Source organism: Mobula birostris, chromosome 4 (genome assembly GCF_030028105.1).
Source record: "Mobula birostris isolate sMobBir1 chromosome 4, sMobBir1.hap1, whole genome shotgun sequence".
Lineage (NCBI taxonomy): Eukaryota > Metazoa > Chordata > Chondrichthyes > Myliobatiformes > Myliobatidae > Mobula > Mobula birostris.
In genome coordinates, this window is record NC_092373.1 from 8,763,339 (window position 1) to 8,780,645 (window position 17,307).

The 17,307-nt window shown below is 44.4% G+C and overlaps 1 protein-coding gene across 2 annotated transcripts in view; it reads left to right on the plus strand.

Annotated features, from left to right (window-relative positions):
- fgf12a (fibroblast growth factor 12a) overlaps positions 1–15,828 on the plus strand; it is a 178,912-nt gene extending 163,084 nt beyond the window's left edge. The window contains exons 3-5 of one of the 2 annotated variants that reach the window (XR_011885636.1): positions 1,900–2,098; positions 12,791–13,022; positions 15,537–15,828. Coding sequence is in view for 1 of the 2 variants with exons in the window: in XM_072254887.1 (XP_072110988.1) it covers positions 1,900–2,098; positions 12,791–12,912 (321 nt within the window). In the remaining variant the exon portion in view is untranslated. Of the gene's footprint in view, positions 1–1,899; positions 2,099–12,790; positions 13,930–15,536 lie in introns of those variants that run through there. The other variant, XM_072254887.1, reaches the window with a different exon arrangement.
- Positions 15,829–17,307: the final 1,479 nt, after the last annotated feature.

The following is a 17,307-nucleotide window of genomic DNA, read 5'->3' on the forward strand; positions in this document are numbered from 1 at the left end:
TAGTTTTGATTAAGTAGTTTGAAACTGTAGTCATGCTGGAGGAAGGGTTCAGGATTCAAGATTTAAATTTATTTATCACGTGTTCGTGGAAAGATACGCCCAATGGCCAATCGATTAACTACCTCCTGTACCTCATAGAGTTGCCACTGAGTGTACGTTCATGGTCTTCTGCTGCTGTAGCCTATCCAAATCAAGGTTCAATGTGCTGTATATTCAGAGAGACTCCTCTGCACCCCATTGTTGGTACGCGTGATTCTTTACTTTGTGGTACAGCACGGAATAAGTTTTTCCAACCCTTCAACCCACACTGCCCCAGCAACCCCCGACAAACCTGCTTAACCCTAAGCTCATCACAGGACAACTTTCAATGACCAATTAACATACTGGGTTAGTCTTTGGACTGTAGAAGGAAACCGGAGTACCTGTCTGAAAACCCACACATTCCACAGGGAGGGTGTACAGACTCCTCACAGAATGGCATGAGCTGTATTAGTGTCACACTGACCACTATGATCCCATGGTCGTTCGAGTTACTGTCACCTTCCTGTCAGCTTGAACCAGTCTGGTCATTCTCCTCTGACCTCTCTCATTAACAAGCCTGCTCAGTGGGCAGAAGCCTTCTGCGGCATTTTCACCCACAGAACTCACTGAATGGTTTTTGTCTTTCATACCATTCTCCATAAACTCCAGAGACTATTGCGCATGAAAATCCCAGTCATTCAGCAATCTCTGAGATACGTCTGGCACAACAGTCAAAGTCACTTAGATCACATTTCTTCCCCATTCTGATGTTTGGTCTGAACAACTGGACCTCTTGACCATGTCTACATGCTTTTATACATTGAGTTGCTGCCACGTGATTGGTTGATTAGATATTTGCATTAATGATCAGGTGTACAGGTGTATCTGATAAAGTGGCCACTGGGTGTATCATGAAATGCTTCATTTGCAATAATGACTAACACACCTGAGGATGTGCTGGGGACAGCCCGAAAGTGTCGCCCCACTTTCCAGTACCAACACAGCATGTCCACAATGCCCATTTATCTAGACCACAGCATTTCACAGCTCTCCCATCCATGTACCTATCCAAATATATATTAAATGTTAAAATCCACACTCTCACCAGTCTCTGAGTGAAGACGTTCCTCTCTTGTTCCCCTTAAACATTTCACCTTTCACCCTTAAATCATGACCTCTAAGCCTGCTTCCTATCTATGTACCCCTTCTCCCTACACACGGTCCATGTCCCCCCATTCTCTGCATATTCATCTTCAACGTTCAAATTCAACTTATTATAAAAGTACATACATGTCACCACACTGTACTACCTTGAGACTTAGTTTCTTGCGGGGATTTACACGAAAATAAATAAATATGTATTGTGTTTTGCACCCTGGTCCCAGAGGGACGTTGTTCCGTGTACAGGAACATAGTCACAGAACACTCCAGCACAGAAACAGGACAACTCACACAAAATGCTGGAGCAACTCAGCAGGCCAGGTAGCACCTATGGAATAAAGCACAGCTGCTGTTTCGGGTCAGGACCCTGTTGAAGTTTCTTAGATTTCCAGTATCTGCAGATTTTCTCTTGTTTGTGACAGAAACAGGACCTTTGGCCCATCTAGTCTGAACTGGATCATTAGTCTGCCAATCTGTTCCGTAGACCTACACTCAGACCTATATCCTCCATACCTCTCACATCCATGTGTTATTCAACATTCTCTTAAATGTTGAAATCGAACCCCTGGCAGCTCGCTTCACACTCGCACCACCCTCTGAGTGAAGAAGTTTTCCACACATTCCTCCTATCCATACTTTGATCATAAATTTTACTTTAAACTTTCGCACATGGTGGTGCTTCGCAGCCTTTCACTATCTTCTGTGTTTCTGTACCAGGAGCTCTTCACTGCGGAGTGCAAGTTCAAAGAGTCCGTGTTTGAGAACTACTACGTCATCTACTCTTCGACGCTGTACCGGCAGCAGGAGTCTGGCAGAGCCTGGTTCCTGGGCCTCAACAAAGACGGGCAGGTGATGAAGGGAAACCGTGTCAAAAAGACCAAGCCGTCTTCTCATTTCCTCCCCAAGCCAATCGAAGGTAGGCACCCACTTCTGCATTTTTGTTTCATCATTTTTTATTTATTTATTGAGATACAGCGTGGATACAGCCAACCAGCAACTCCCAGTTTAACCTGAGCCTAATCGCAGGACAATTTACAATGGTCAGTTAACCCAGCAACTGGTATGCCTTTGGTCTGAGGGAGGAAACTGGAGCATCGTGGGAAAAACGTACAAACTCCTTACAGACAGTGGCTTATGGTTGTGGGGTAATAACTGTTCCTGAACCTGGTGATGTGGGACGTCCTTCTCAATGGCAGCAGCGAGAAGACAGCATGGCTTGGATGGCGGGGGTCCTTGATAGTGGGTGCTGTTTCCTGTGACAGCGTTTCGTGTGGTTGTGCTCACTGGTGGGGAGGGCTTTACCCGTGATCGACTGGGCCGTATCAACTACCTTTTGTAGGTTCTTCTGTTCAAGGGCAAACATGTCAGGGAACTACTGACGATAAGAGACACCAAATCTGGGCTGGAGAGGGAGGGAGCATCGACTCAGACCATGAGAGGCCTGCGTTGGGCATTTTCATGCCTTACAAGGGGCAGATTGGAAGTCTGTGTGGGGTGCCACTCCTCGCACAGACACTAGAGCAGTGTGTGGTTAAGTGCCTTGCTCAAGGACACAAACACGCTGCCACAGCTGAGGCTCGAACTAGCAACCTTCAGATCACTAGATGAACGCCTTGACCACTTGACCACGTGCCCAACCATCTGGGCTGGGGAACAGTTAAATTTGATTAATAGCTGTGAAATTGCCTATTTAGCAGATGTGAATCTCAAATATCAAAGTAAATTTATTGTCAAAGTACAGATATACAACTATATTCAGCCCTGAGATTCATTTTCTTGTGAGCATACACAATAAATCTATAGAATAATAACTATAACAGAATCAATGAAAAACCAGAGTGCAGAAGACAGCAAACTGTGCAAATGCAAAATGAAGAAATAATAATTATAAATAAATAAGCAATAAATATTAAGAACATGAGATGAAGAGTCCTCGAAAGTGAATCCATTGGTTGTGGCAACAGTTCAGTGTTGGGGTGAGTGAAGTTATTCCCTCTGGTTCAAGAGCCTGATGGTTGAGAGGTTGGAGCTGTTCCTGAACCTGGTAGTGTAGGTCCTGAGGCTCCTGTACCTCCTTCCTGATGGCAGCAGCAAGAAAGACAGATTTGAAATGCTATTTTTTGAAAATTCTATTCTGAAACATTTCTTTCTAAGTGAGTTTTTAATCCTTGTTCAAGGAGTTTTAGCTTAAATTGTGTAAGGTGTAGCGCCTACGTGAGTTAACCAAAGGATGATAAACACAAGAGATGCTGAAAATCCAGAACACCTTTGCTCCATGGGATTTCCCAGTGGCCACTCATTTTTAATTCTACTTGCTGTTTCCATTTACATTCTGACCTGTTGGCGCGTGGGCTCCTATACTGCCACAATGAGGCCACACTCAGGCTGGATGAGCAACACCTTGTACTCTGGGTAGCCTCCAACCTGATGGCACGAACAGCAACTTCCCTAACTTCTGGTAGTTTCTTTCCAGCTACCTTTCTCTCTTTCTCCATTCCCCATTCTGGTTCTTCTCTCACCTCGTCTCCTCACCTCCCACTGGTGTCCCTTTCCCCCATGCTCCACTGCCATCTCCTATCAGATTCCTTCATCTTCAGCTCTTTTCCTCTTCCACCTATCGCCTCCCAGATTCTTGCTTCAGCCCCACTACCCCACCCACCTACCTTCCTCCTCACCTGGTTGCACCTATCACGTGCCAGCTTGTACTCCTCACCCATCTTACTCTTCCTTTCCAGTCCTGATGAAGGGTCTCAGCCCCTCTATTCCCCTCCATTGATGCTGCCCGACCTGCTGAGTTCTTTAAGCATATTTTTGTGTAAATTAAAGATGACATTCCTTACAGTCATTGTATTTACCATTCCATGTGAAAAACACAGATTATTCACAATTACACATTTTCTTTCGATATATATATTCGGCTTGCTATGCTGGCTTTGTGAATGTAACTGCACTCTTTATTTTGAGCACAAGATTTTGCAGATGCTGGAAGTCCAAAGTAACACGCACAAAATGCTGGAGGAACTCAGCAGGTCAGGCAGCATCTGTGGAGAGGAATACAGAATAGGCATTTGAGGCCTGATGAAAGGCCTCGACCTGAAATGTCGACTCTTTTTTCCTCTGTTTTTGTTCGAGCTCCTAGCTGGTGTGCTGCAAGGAGACACTCTGGCACCCTACATTTTTATAATTGTCCTTGATTACACTCTACATCAAGCTATCAAAGATCATGACAAGCTTGGTTTTACCATAAAACCAGGACGAACCAAAAGGATCAGACCAGTTATGCTCACAGATCTCGATTTTGCAGATGACATCGTCCTGCTCTCTGACCAGATGGAGGAAGCACAGCAGCTACTGACAAAAGTGGAAATTGAGTGCAATAAAGTTGGACTTCACCTAAAAGCTAAAAAGACTGAGTACATGGCGTTTAACTGCGACAAAGGTACTCTCAAGACCGTAAAGAATGATACCATTAAGAAAGTCTTTGACTTCAAGTACCTCGGGCCAAGAATGATGAGTTTGGAGAAGGACATAAAGATACGGAAGGCACTGGCATGGAGGGCTATGAATGACAGAAAGGAAATCTGGAAGTGGAACCTGACCAGAGAGAGGGCTTAAAAAGAGGATCTTCACAGCAGTCATAGAGTCCATTCTCACGTACGGATGAGAGACGTGGACACTCACCAAGACTATATGAAAGTCTCTAGATGGTTTATGAAATATTCTTGCAGGTAGGTTTGCTAGAGAGGCTCTAGTGGATTTAAACTAGATACAAGGGGAGAGGGGAAGCAGAGTGTAGGAACAGATGTAGGGGAGAAGGAAGAAAAAGAAAATAGTAAAGTTGTTTGCACCATTAGTGATAAACAGAGAGTAAGAGGTGGAAGATTTCTTAAATGCGTTTATTGTAATGCGAGGAGCATTATAAGAAAGGTGGACGAGCTTAGAGCATGGATTGATACCTGGAAGTATGATGTGGTAGCTATTAGTGAAACATGGTTGCAGGAGGGGTGTGATTGGCAACTAAATATTCCTGAATTTTGTTGCTTCAGGTGTGATAGAATCAGAGGGACAAGAGGGGGGGGTGTTGCATTGCTTGTCAGAGAACATATTACAGCGGTGCTTTGGCAGGATAGATTAGAGGGCTCATCTAGGGAGGCTATTTGGGTGGAATTGAGGAATGGGATAGGTGTAGTAACACTTACAGGGGTGTATTATAGACCACCTAAAGGGGAGCGAGAAGTGGAGGAGCAAATTTGTAAGGAGATAGCAGATATTTGTAGTAAGCACAAGGTTGTGATTGTGGGAGATTTTAATTTTCCACATATAGACTGGGAAGCACATACTGTAAAAGGGCTGGATGGTTTGGAGTTTGTAAAATGTGTGCAGGATAGTTTTTTGCAGCAATACATAGAGGTACCAACCAGAGAAGGGGCAGTGTTGGATCTCCTGTTAAGGAATGAGATAGGTCAGGTGACAGAGGTATGTGTTCGGGAGCACTTCGGGTTCAGTGATCACAATGCCATTAGTTTCAATATAATTATGGAGAAGGATAGGATTGAGATTTTTGATTAGAGAAAGGCTAACTTTGAGGAGATGCAAAATGATTCAGAAGGAGTGGATTGGGACAAGTTGTTTTATGGGAAGGATGCAATAGAGAAATTTAAAGGTGAAATTTTGAGGGTACAGAATCTTTATGTTCCTGTTATGTTGAAGGGAAAAGTTAAAAGTTTGAGAGAGCCATGTCTTTCAAGGGATATTGGAAACTTGGTTCGGAAAAAGAGAGATATCTACAATAGACGTAGGCAGCATGGAGTAAATGAGGTGCTCGAGGAATATAAAGAATGTAAAAGGAATCTTAAGAAAGAAATTAGAAAAGCTAAAAGAAGATATGAGGTTGCTTTGGCAAGTAAGGTGAAAATAAATCCAAAGGGTTTCTACAGTTATATTAATAGCAAAAGCATAGTGAGGGATAAAATTGGTCCCTTAGAGCATCAGAGTGGACCCAAAAGAGATGGGAGAGATTTTGAAAAATTTCTTTTCTTCGGTATTCACTAAGGAGAAGGATATTGAATTGTGTAAGGTAAGGGAAAAAGGTAGGGAAGTTATGGAAACTATGATGATTAAAGAAGAGGAAGTACTGGCGCTTTTAAGGAATATGAAAGTGGATAAGTCTCCGGGTCCTGACAGGACATTCCTTAGGATCTTGAGGGAAATTAGTCATTAGAAACGGGGATGGTGTTGGAGGATTGGCGTATTGCTCATGTTGTTCCATTGTTTAAAAAGGGTTCTAAGAGTAAACCTAGCAATTATTGGCCTGTGAGTTTGACGTCAGTGGTGGGTAAATTGATGGAAAGTACTCTGAGAGACGGTATATATGATCATCTGGATAGACAGGGTCTGATTAGGAACAGTCAACATGGATTTGTGCGTGGAAGGTCATGTTTGACAAATTTATTGAATTTTTTGAAAAGGTTACTAGGAAAGTTGACGAGGGTAAAGCAGTGGATGTTGTCTATATGGACTTCAGTAAGGCCTTTGACAAGGTTCCACACGGAAGGTTAGTTGAGAAGGTTCAATCATCAGGTATTAATATTGAAGTAGTAAAATGGATTCAGCAGTGGCTGGATGGTAGATGCCAGAGAGTAGTGGTGGATAACTGTTTGTCAGATTGGAGGCCAATGACTAGTGGCGTGCCTCAGGGATCTGTACTGGGTCCAATGTTGCTTGTCATGTACATAAATGATCTGGATGATGGGGTGGTAAATTGGATTAGTAAGTATGCAGATGATACTAAGATAGGTGGCGTTGTGGATAATGAAGTAGGTTTTCAAAGCTTGCAGAGAGATTTAGGCTAGTTAGAAGAGTGGGCTGAAAGATGGCAGATGGAGTTTAATGCTGATAAATGTGAGGTGCTACATTTTGATAGGACTAATCAAAATAGGACATACATGGTAAATGGTAGGGCATTGAAGAATGCAGTAGAACAGAAGGATCTAGGAATAATGGTGCATAGTTCCCTGAAGGTGGAATCTCATGTGGATAAGGTGATGAAGAAAGCTTTTGGTATGCTGGCCTTTATAAATCAGAGCATTGAGTATAGGAGTTGGAATGTAATGTTAAAATTGTACAAGGCATTGGTAAGGCCAAATTTGGAGTATTGTGTACAGTTCTGATCACCGAATTATAGGAAAGATGTCAACAAAATAGAGAGAGTACAGAGAAGATTTACAAGAATGTTACCAGGGTTTCATCACCTAAGTTACAGAGAAAGGTTGAACAAGTTAGGTCTGTATTCTTTGGAGCGAAGAAGGTTGAGGGGAGACTTAATAGAGGTGTTTAAAATTATGAGGGGGATTGATAGAGTTGATGTGGATAGGCTTTTTCCATTGAGAGTGGGGGAGATTCAAACAAAAGGACATGAGTTGAGAGTTAGGGGGCTTACGTTTAGGGGTAGCACGAGGGGGAACTTCTTTACTCAGAGAGTGGTAGCTGTATGGAACGAGCTTCCAGCAGAAGTGGCAGAGGCAGGTTCAATATTGTCATTTAAAGTAAAATTGGACAGCTGTATGGACAGGAAAGGAATGGAGGGTTATGGGCTGAGTGCAGGTTGGTGGGACTAGGTGAGAGTAAGCGTTCGGCACGGACTAGAAGGGCCGAGATGGTCTGTTTCCATGCTGTAATTGTTATATGGTTATATGGTTGCTATACACGAATGCTCCGGATGGCTCTTGATGTGAGTTGGCAACAGCACATGACGAACGTCGAGCTTTATGACGACCTACCGTGCTCACCACTAAAATCAAGGCGAGAAGACTGCAACTAGCGGGATCTACACCACCCGAGCTACCTGCCAGCCTAGTCATCATATGGGAGCCCAAGCACGGGAGGATGAACCCTGGGTGCCCTCCCCAGACTATGGTCAACACGCTCCTAGAAGACAGCGACGCGGTTAATGTAGGTGAACTGAACACACTGATGAGTGAGAGGGAGAAGTGGAGAGTCCATCATCGTGCCCGACGCCGGCCCCCTAGGCCTGAGTTGACGTAGTAGTATAGATGCTGCCTGACCTGCTGAGTTCCTCCAGCATTTTATGCGTGTTTCTCTTTATTTTGTAAGTTTTGCTCCCATTTTGTACTTCTGTTACAATCCTATAGATGATGGAAACTGGAAATCGGTGGGAAGCAGGCAGTACAGGCAGTGTCTGTGAGGAACCTGAACTACATTTCAAATCGGGGCCTTTACAGCACTTTCAGCCTGCTTTTATTTTTACAACAATACAAACATTTATTCACTCACAAAACCATAAGTTTACAGAACCTTAAACAATTTCAAATTAAAATACGTTTACTATTATCTTTGAAGCACTCAATTCTTGGGTGGCCACTGATCTTGGAGCTTCCCCCACTATACCCATAGAGACCACGTGTTCCCTCTCCAAGAACACCCAGACATGGACATAACCCCGGGAAAGGGAGAATCCTTGACCTGTGAATGGACATCTTGGCCAGACCCAGGAGCAAGTCCAGTAGGAGCTCCCCTAAGCGGCCACTCCACCTCCGTGAATGAAGAATATTGAAAAACATTTAACACTTCAGGAAAGTTTTAATGGCTGCTGATTTCAGAACAACTCTGAACTTTTTGTTTGTCTCAACATTTATATTCAGTCAGACATCAAATATTAATGCACAGTACCTAAAGAATCATCAAAGATTCATGTAAAATGGGCAATTTCAGAGATGCTCAGAAAGTCAGACATTTTATATCAAGAAACACACAGTGATGACCTGTGAACAGAACTCAGAAAGATTAGGGTTAAGATTAAAGGCTGATTTATACTTGTGCGTCAAATGTACGCCATAGGTGCAGTGTAGCCGCGAACCCTACGCTGTATCTACGCTGAACCCTTACGCCGTAGCCTAACGTGATCCTCTCCCAAAATGTAACTATGCGTTGTGGCGACGCAAACTGAAACCACTGTGTTTGGTCCACTTGGTAGCATCGCATTTCCTCCTACGCTGCAATAGCTTCCCATTGGGGGACTGAAGGGCAGGGAAGGAACTCTGGCTGCAATGCTTTCCATGAAGCTTTACAGACCTCCGAAATTATGGAGGACCCTGCGCTTGACACCAGTTTGTAGCTAACTGCTACAGCCTCTTGACTTCCAGCTGAAGCTAAAACTCGAATGGTGATTGCCAGTCTCTGAGTATACTGTGTGTACACTGATGCGAAATAAATGGTTGGAGACGATGAACCAAATCATCAAATCTACCTGCCAACATCCGAAAATACTTGAAGTGCATTTCCTCGTCCATGTCTCTCAGTGGCTGGACAAGCACAGAAAATTCACCCTCCTTCAGTTTCAGTCACCATTGTTTGAAGTTTGAGTTTCAACACGAAGAAACACAACACAGTGGCATAGAAACCCCAGCGCCAACTAGCGTTTTGGCGGTGAATTGCAGAGCGACGCAGACACACCAACGCACAAGTATAAATGCTCACAACAGCATAGCCCACTAGCGTAGGCTACGGCGTAAGCTCGTACGCACAAGTATAAATCAGCCTTTAAAGAGAGATGAAAGCTCACAGGCACCTCTACTTTCTCCGAAGGCTCAGGGAATTCGACGTGATGTCTGATTTCCTTTGCACCCTATCCAAATTCATCACAGTTTCGTACAGCAACTGCTGAACCAATTCCACGACCTGTGGACTCACTTTCCTGTTGGGCAGAAGGTACAGAAGCTGCGTCTGTCTCCTATCTCCACCCCTCCTCCCCTCCCCACTCAACTCTTACATCCCTCCTCAGTCCACCAGTCACCTCAAGCTCTGGTTAGGCCACACCTGGAATACTGTGTCCAGTTCTGGTCACCTCACTATAGGAAGGATGTGGAAGCATTGGAAAGGGTACAGAGGAGATTTACCAGGATGTTGCCTGGTTTAGAAAGTATGCATTATGATCAGAAATTAAGGGAGCGAGGGCTTTACTCTTTGGAGAGAAGGAGGATGAGAGGAGACATGATAGACGTGTACAAGATAATAAGAGGAATAGATAGAGTGGACAGCCAGCGCCTCTTCCCCAGGGCACCAGTGCTCAATACAAGAGGACATGGCTTTAAGGTAAGGGGTGGGAAGTTCAAGGGGGATATTAGAGGAAGGTTTTTTACTCAGAGAGTGGTTGGTGCGTGGAATGCACTGCCTGAGTCAGTGGTGGAGGCAGATACACTAGTTAAGTTTAATAGACTACTAGACAGGTATATGGAGGAATCTAAGGTGGGGACTTATATGGGAGGCAGGGTTTGAGGGTTGGCACAACATTGTGGGCCGAAGGGCCTGTACTGTGCTATACTATTCTATGTTCTATGTTCTATGTTTCCTCTCTCGAAGCAATTTTGTTATCAAAGTACTTGTATGTCACCATAGACAACCCTGAGATTCATTTTCTTGTGGGCTTTCACAATAGAACAAAGAAACACAATAGAATCAATGGAAAATTAAACACAAGAACTGACAAACAACTAATGTGCAAAAGAAGACAAACTGTATAAATACAAGAAAGCAAATAAACAATAACAATAAGTAATAGATAATACTGAGAATATGAGTTGTAGAGTGCTTGAAAGTGAGACCTCAGGTTGTGGAATCAGTTCAGTGTTGGGGTGAGTGAAGTTATCGACACTGGTTCAGGAACCTGATGGTTATGGGGTAACAACTGTTCCTGAACCTGGTGGTGTGGAAACTAAGTCCTTCCTGATGGGAGAGGCAAGAGGAGATCATGGCTGAGATGGTGGGGTCCATCTCCCCTCTCCACTCTCGGTCTTCCTGCTGGCTTTCAGTCTGGAAGGTTGACAGTTCTTCCCATAGATGATGCTTGAGTTGCAGCGTTCCTCCAGCAGATTGTTTGTTATTAGATAGAACATAGAACAGAACAGCATTGTTCAGACCCATCTAACTTTGTCTAAGATCAATCTAACCCATCCCTCCCAAGTAGTCCTCCATTTTTCTATCATCCGTGTGCCTATATGAGAATCACTTAAACATCCCTTACGTATGACAGGAAGAATTGGATGAGCCCATGACTGAGTGGCAGAGCAGACTTGATGGGCCAAATGGCCTACTTCTGCTCCTATATCTTATGGTCTGATGGTATTTCCCTCCACCACCACCCCAGGCAGACATTGCAAGCACCCACCTCTCTGTGTGTAAAATATCCTCCCTCCGACATCCCCTTGTCCTTTCCTCCAATCATCTGAAAATTATACCCCTCATGTTAGTCATTTCTGCCCTGGGAAAAAGTCTCTGGCTATGCTCCTTATCTTCCTGTACACCTCTACCAAGTGACCTCTCAAGGTCAAAGTCACAATAAATGTTATTATCAAGCTACATATATGTCACCATGTACAATCCAAAGATTCACCTTCCTTTGGGCTTACTCAGCAACTCTATAGATTAGTAACAATAGCATGGTCAATGAAAGATCAACCAGAGTGCAGAAAACAACTAACTGCTGAAGTACAAATATAAATAAATAGCAATAAGTAACAAGAACATGAGATAAAGAGATAAAGAGTCCTTAAAGAGAGGTCATTGGTTGTGGGAACATCTCAATTGATGGGCAAGTGGGCGAGGTATGATGCGGTGACATATATGTACTTTGATAATACATTCACTTTGACTTTGACTTTAACATTTAGTTTAAATTGGCATCAAAGAATTTCTCAACAACGTGAACCAAACAGCTTGTCCGGTGTTGTACTATTCTATGCTCTCAGGTTTCAGTGCAGCGAGAGCCAGAGTTGGGGATTTTAGACCATAAGACATAGGAGCAGAATTAGGCCATTCGGACCATCAAATCTTTTCCACCATTCCATCATGGCTGATTCATTATCCCTCTCAACCCCCTTCCTTCTGCCTTTGCCCCTGACTAATCAAGAACCTATCAACATCCACTTTAAATATACCCGATGACTTGGCCTGCACAGCCGGTTGTGGCAATGATTTCCACAGATTCACCACCTTCTGGATAAAGAAATTTCTCCTCATCTCTGTTACAAATGGATGTCCCTCTATCCTGAGGCTGTGCCCACTGATCCTAGGCTCTCCTCTGCACATCCACATTTTTTCTGAGGATTTTCTTTCTGTGTCAGGGGCAGATGTCTGTAAGGGTGTCAAATATTGTACATTCTCCCCATGACTACATGGGTTTCCTCCGGGTGCTCTGGTTTCCTCCGACAGTCCAAAGATGAACCGATAAGTGGGTTAATTGGTCATTGCAAATTGTGCATGATTAGGCTGGGGTTAAATCGGGGGTTGCTGGGTGGAGTAGCTGAAAGGGCCTGTTCTACACTGTATCTCTAAATAAATGAATATTAAAGACCTTTAAGAGTTGTTTTGATTGGCACATGAATGTGAGGAAAATGGAAAGATATGGGTATTGTGTAAGCAAGGGGGATTATTAATTGTTGCATATTTGTTTACTAGCTTAATTAGATTGGCTCAATAATGTAGGCCGAAGGCCCTGTTCCTGTGCCGTACTATTCTATGTTCTATTAGCACCCCTGTGGATGCAAGGTCAACCTTTCTGACTTCTGATTTTGCTGTCCTCTCTGTCTTCCAGTTTGCATGTACAGGGAGCCATCGATGCACGAGATTGGGGATAAAGCTGTGCGCTCGCGGAAAAGTTCAGGAACGCCAACCATGAACGGAGGCAAAGTCGTCAACCAAGAGGAATGCACATAGCAGGAGCAGAGGGGGGCAGGGAATCTGAACTCAACCACAGACACAATTTACATCATATAAAAGCAAAACTGCATTCTATACAATCCAGAAGGGAGGATTTTTATGAACACGTGAGTCCTCAACATTAACTGATGAAGCCATTGCCTGAAAGAGAATAACTCAATCAGGACTTATTCCTTATTGTTTCCTCATGCAGAACTCTCCACCTTTGTGGGAAACTCAGCTACGAAACATTAAATAAAAAAAGAAACTTAAATTACCCCAGAATATGAAATTAGAGAAAAATAAAAGATCTCAGAAACCAGAAGCATTTCTCCTGCTTCTCAGCTGGTGAAAATGTTGGACCTGAAGATGGGATTGCGCTTGGAAGCTGCCATCCAGATTCCATTCTCACTCAACGAGTCGAGCCAGACGGCAGCTAACTCTCTCTGTCCCAAAAGTCTCAGTTCATTTGGCCCAACTATTCACAACCAGGCCACCTTGTACACCCCTGCATTACTAGGAAATTTATGGACACTTGAATCAGAATCAGGTTTAATATCACTGACATACGCCATCAAATTTTTTTGTTGGTCCATTGGTCAAACCTGCCCCAAAAATATTCGGATGTTTTGCAAACTGGCTCAGCAGAAGGATGCCCAACTCTTGTTGGGTTGAGGGTGCCACTGCTTTTGCCTTGCTGAACGGTCGGCTAGTGGGAAGGATGCAGTGTTTCATGTGACTTTTCACACCTGATGTTGCCCCATCTTTCATCCCCGTCACCCACCATGGAAGCTCTCAAACCTTTCCCAAATCCAAGCTCCTGGCTGTTCCCTGGGGAGCAGAGCAGTCCCATCTTTTCTGAGGGGGCTGGATCTGTGTGCACACGCGGTTTGAACGACCTCAATCTGTTGCAACATAATAACAGCTTTGTAATTCACCCATTGATCCAGTACTGAGTCCCCAAATGCTTTTCCCTTCATCAGCCAGTTGCTTAACGGGGAGAAGACAGGAGAATGGGGTTGAAAGCAATAATAAATCAGCCATGATGGAACGGTGTGCAGACTTGATGGGCCGAATGGCCTAATTCTGCTCCTAGTTCTTATGGTCTTTGGTTTAGTCATTCATTCTTTTGACTGATTTGTTCTATTACTTTAGGGATTGTGAAATTGCCAATGAACAGACTTAAACATGAATCTTAAGCCTACAAGAACACTTCTGATATTGTTTTTCCGTGTACCATAGTCCTATAGAGTGTACTCCTGCCTCTCCTCCCACCTTCCTATTCTGGCTTCTTCCTTCTTCCTTTCCGGTCCTGATAAAGGGTCCTGGCCAGAAACATTGCCTCCTTCTGCCTCTCCATAGATGCTGGCTGACCCGTTGAGTTCCTCCAGAACTTTGGTTGTGTTACTCCACAATTCCAGCTTCTGTGGAATCTCATGCTTGGCAGAAGAGATTCTACAGATGCTAGAAACCTTGAGGAAAACACACACCGAAACGCTGAAGGAATTCAGCAGGCCAGGCAGCATTTATGAATGGGAATAAACAGTCGACATTACAGGCCAAGACTCTTCATCAGGACTGGAAAGGAGGGACACAAAAGCCAGAATGTGGTGGGGGAGGGGCAGGAGTACAAGCTGGCGGGTAATAGGGGTGTCCAGGTGAGGAGGGAGGGGAGATAAAGTAAGAAGCTGGGAGATGATAGGTGGAAGAGGTGAAGAAGGACTGAAGAAGAATGAATCTGATTGGAGAAGACAGTTGTCTATGGGAGAAAGGGGCACCAGAGGGAGGTGATGGGCAGGTGAGGAGAACAGAAGAAATAAGAGGGGAGCCAGAGTGGGGAATTGGAAAATGAGAAGTGGGAGGGAGGGAATACGACCGGAAGTTGGAGACGTCACAGCAGATGCTGTCAGGTTGAGGTCTACCTAGAGGGAATATGAGATGTTGCTCCTCCAGGCTGAGCCTGGTCTCATCGTGGCAGTAGAGGAGGCCACGGACCGACACTAGCAGATAGAGGGTCAAATGTTTAAGTGCATTAATCTGGACATTTTAATTATATTCTTCAACTGTAAGCCCCTGTTTGAACTCAGCAGCCTTGACAATGAGTAGAGCGACCCCACATACAAATTGTGGAGATCCAACCATTCCACTGTACCACTGTTATCTTCTTACTAAAGTGGTACAATTACAGATCGATTAATGGGAATATCATCATCCCTCAGTGCAGAGAATAAGGGCCAGTAGAAAATCAGCCGGTGTTACATATAAAGTTTGAAGCCTGTTTGGAGTTTAGAATGTAACTCAAGCCTGTAGATGTTTATATGCAGTCAGTAGCCACTTTATTAGAAGCCTCCTGCACTTAATAAAGTGGCCACTAGTGTATGTTCATGGTCTTCTGATGACGTAGCCCATCCACTTCAAGGTTCGATGTGTTGTGCATTCAGAGATGCTCTTCTGCACACCACTGTTGTAACATGTGGTTATTTGAGTTACTGTCGCCTTCCTGTCAGCTTGAAACAGTCTGGCCATTCTCCTCTGACCTCTCTCATTAACAAGGCGTTTTCACCCACAGAACTGCCCCTCGCTGGATGTGCATGTGCATGTGTATTTTTTTAATTTTTCACACCATTCTCTGTAAACTCTAGAGACTGTCGTGTGCGAAAACCCCAGGAGGGCACAGGACAACGTCATACCTTCCCCAGAAGTCATCCCAATAACCCAGATTGTAGGAGGCTTTGCAGAGGGTACAGAAGAGATTTACCAGGATGCAGCCCTATATAGATCCTTGGAGATGTGACGCCCGGGAACTTGAAGCTGATGATTCTGCAGACGCTGGAAATCTTGAGCAACACACATGAAATGCTGGAGGAACTCGGCAAGTCAGGCAGCATCTGTTGAGAGGAATAAAGAGTCGACATTTCATCAGGACTCTGAAGGAAGGGGGCAAGACAGATTAAGAAGGTGGGGGGAGGGGAGGAATACAGTTGGCAGGTGAAACCAGGGGATGGGAAGGTGGATGGGTAGCAGAGTGGGTGGGAGTTGATGTGAGAAACTGGGAGATGATCAGGTAGAGAGGTAAAGGGCTGAAGAAGAAGAAATCTAATCGTTCCTGCAATCGTAACAGGAATAGATTTCCCCTTGTCCTTACCTACCACCTCATGAGCTTCCACATACAGTACATCATTCTTCAAAGCTTCTGTCATCCCAGACGGGATCCTACCACTAAGCAGATCGTCCCCCGCACCCACCTCCACTTTCCTGAGGGACTACAGTCTCCGAGACTCACTTGTCTTCCCACTGCTCACCCTGCAGGCAGGACAAGTGCCACCTCTGCCTCTTCTCCTCCCTTGCCAGCATTCAGGACCCCAAACGGTCCTTCCAGGTGAGGCGACACTTCACCTGTGAGGTTGTTGAGATCATTCACTATAATTGCTGCTCCTGGTGTGGCCTCCTGTATATCAGTGAGACCCGACGCAGATTAGTGAACCACTTCATCAAACACTTTTGCTCTGTCTGCTGTGAAAGATGGTGTGTGTGTGTGTGTGTGTGTGTGTGTGTGTGTGTGTGCATGAGTGTGTGTGTGTGTGCATGAGTGTGTGTGTGTCTGTGTGTGTGTGTGCATGAGTGTGTGTGTGTGGTGTGTGTGCATGGTGTACATGAGTTTGTGTGTGTGTGGTGTGTGTGCGTGCATGCATATGTCTGTGTATGTGTGTGTTTCTGTGTGTGCACGAGTGTATGTGATGCATGTGTGAGAGCGAGAGATACTTCCACTGTGTGTGTGTGTGTGAGTGAGAGTGACTTCCACTCTCTCTCTCTCTCTCTCTCCATATTCACACACAGAGTGATACCTGCACTGTGTGTGTGTGAGAGAGAGTGAGACAGACAGACAGAGCTGCATTGTGCCAAGTCATTGGGTCTATTTATGGTGGAGGTTAATAGGCTCTTGGTTAGTAAGGTCATCAAAGGTTACAGGGAGAAGGCAGGAGAGTGGGGTTGAGAGGAATAATAAATCAGCCAGGATGGAATGGAAGGGCAGAATAGACTCAATGGGCCGAATGGTTTAATTCCATTCCTATGCCTTATGGTCTTACAGAGATCAGCAGTTTGTGAGCTACTCAAACCACAGTCACTCCACAGTCAAAGTCACTTCGATCACATTCCTTCCCCATTCTGATGCTTGGTCTGAACAACAACTGAACCTCTAGACCATGTCGGCATGCTTTTAGCCACTGAGTTATTGATTAGACATTTGCATTAACCAGCAGGTGTACAGTTGTACCTCATATCAATATCATAAATATTGAGTGATTATGTATATCAATAAAAGATGCATAGGACTGAGGTAGCTACTTTGTGCTTCAAGACGTTTGAGTACTTTATATATAGTATAATACTTGTGGGTACATGTAGAATAAT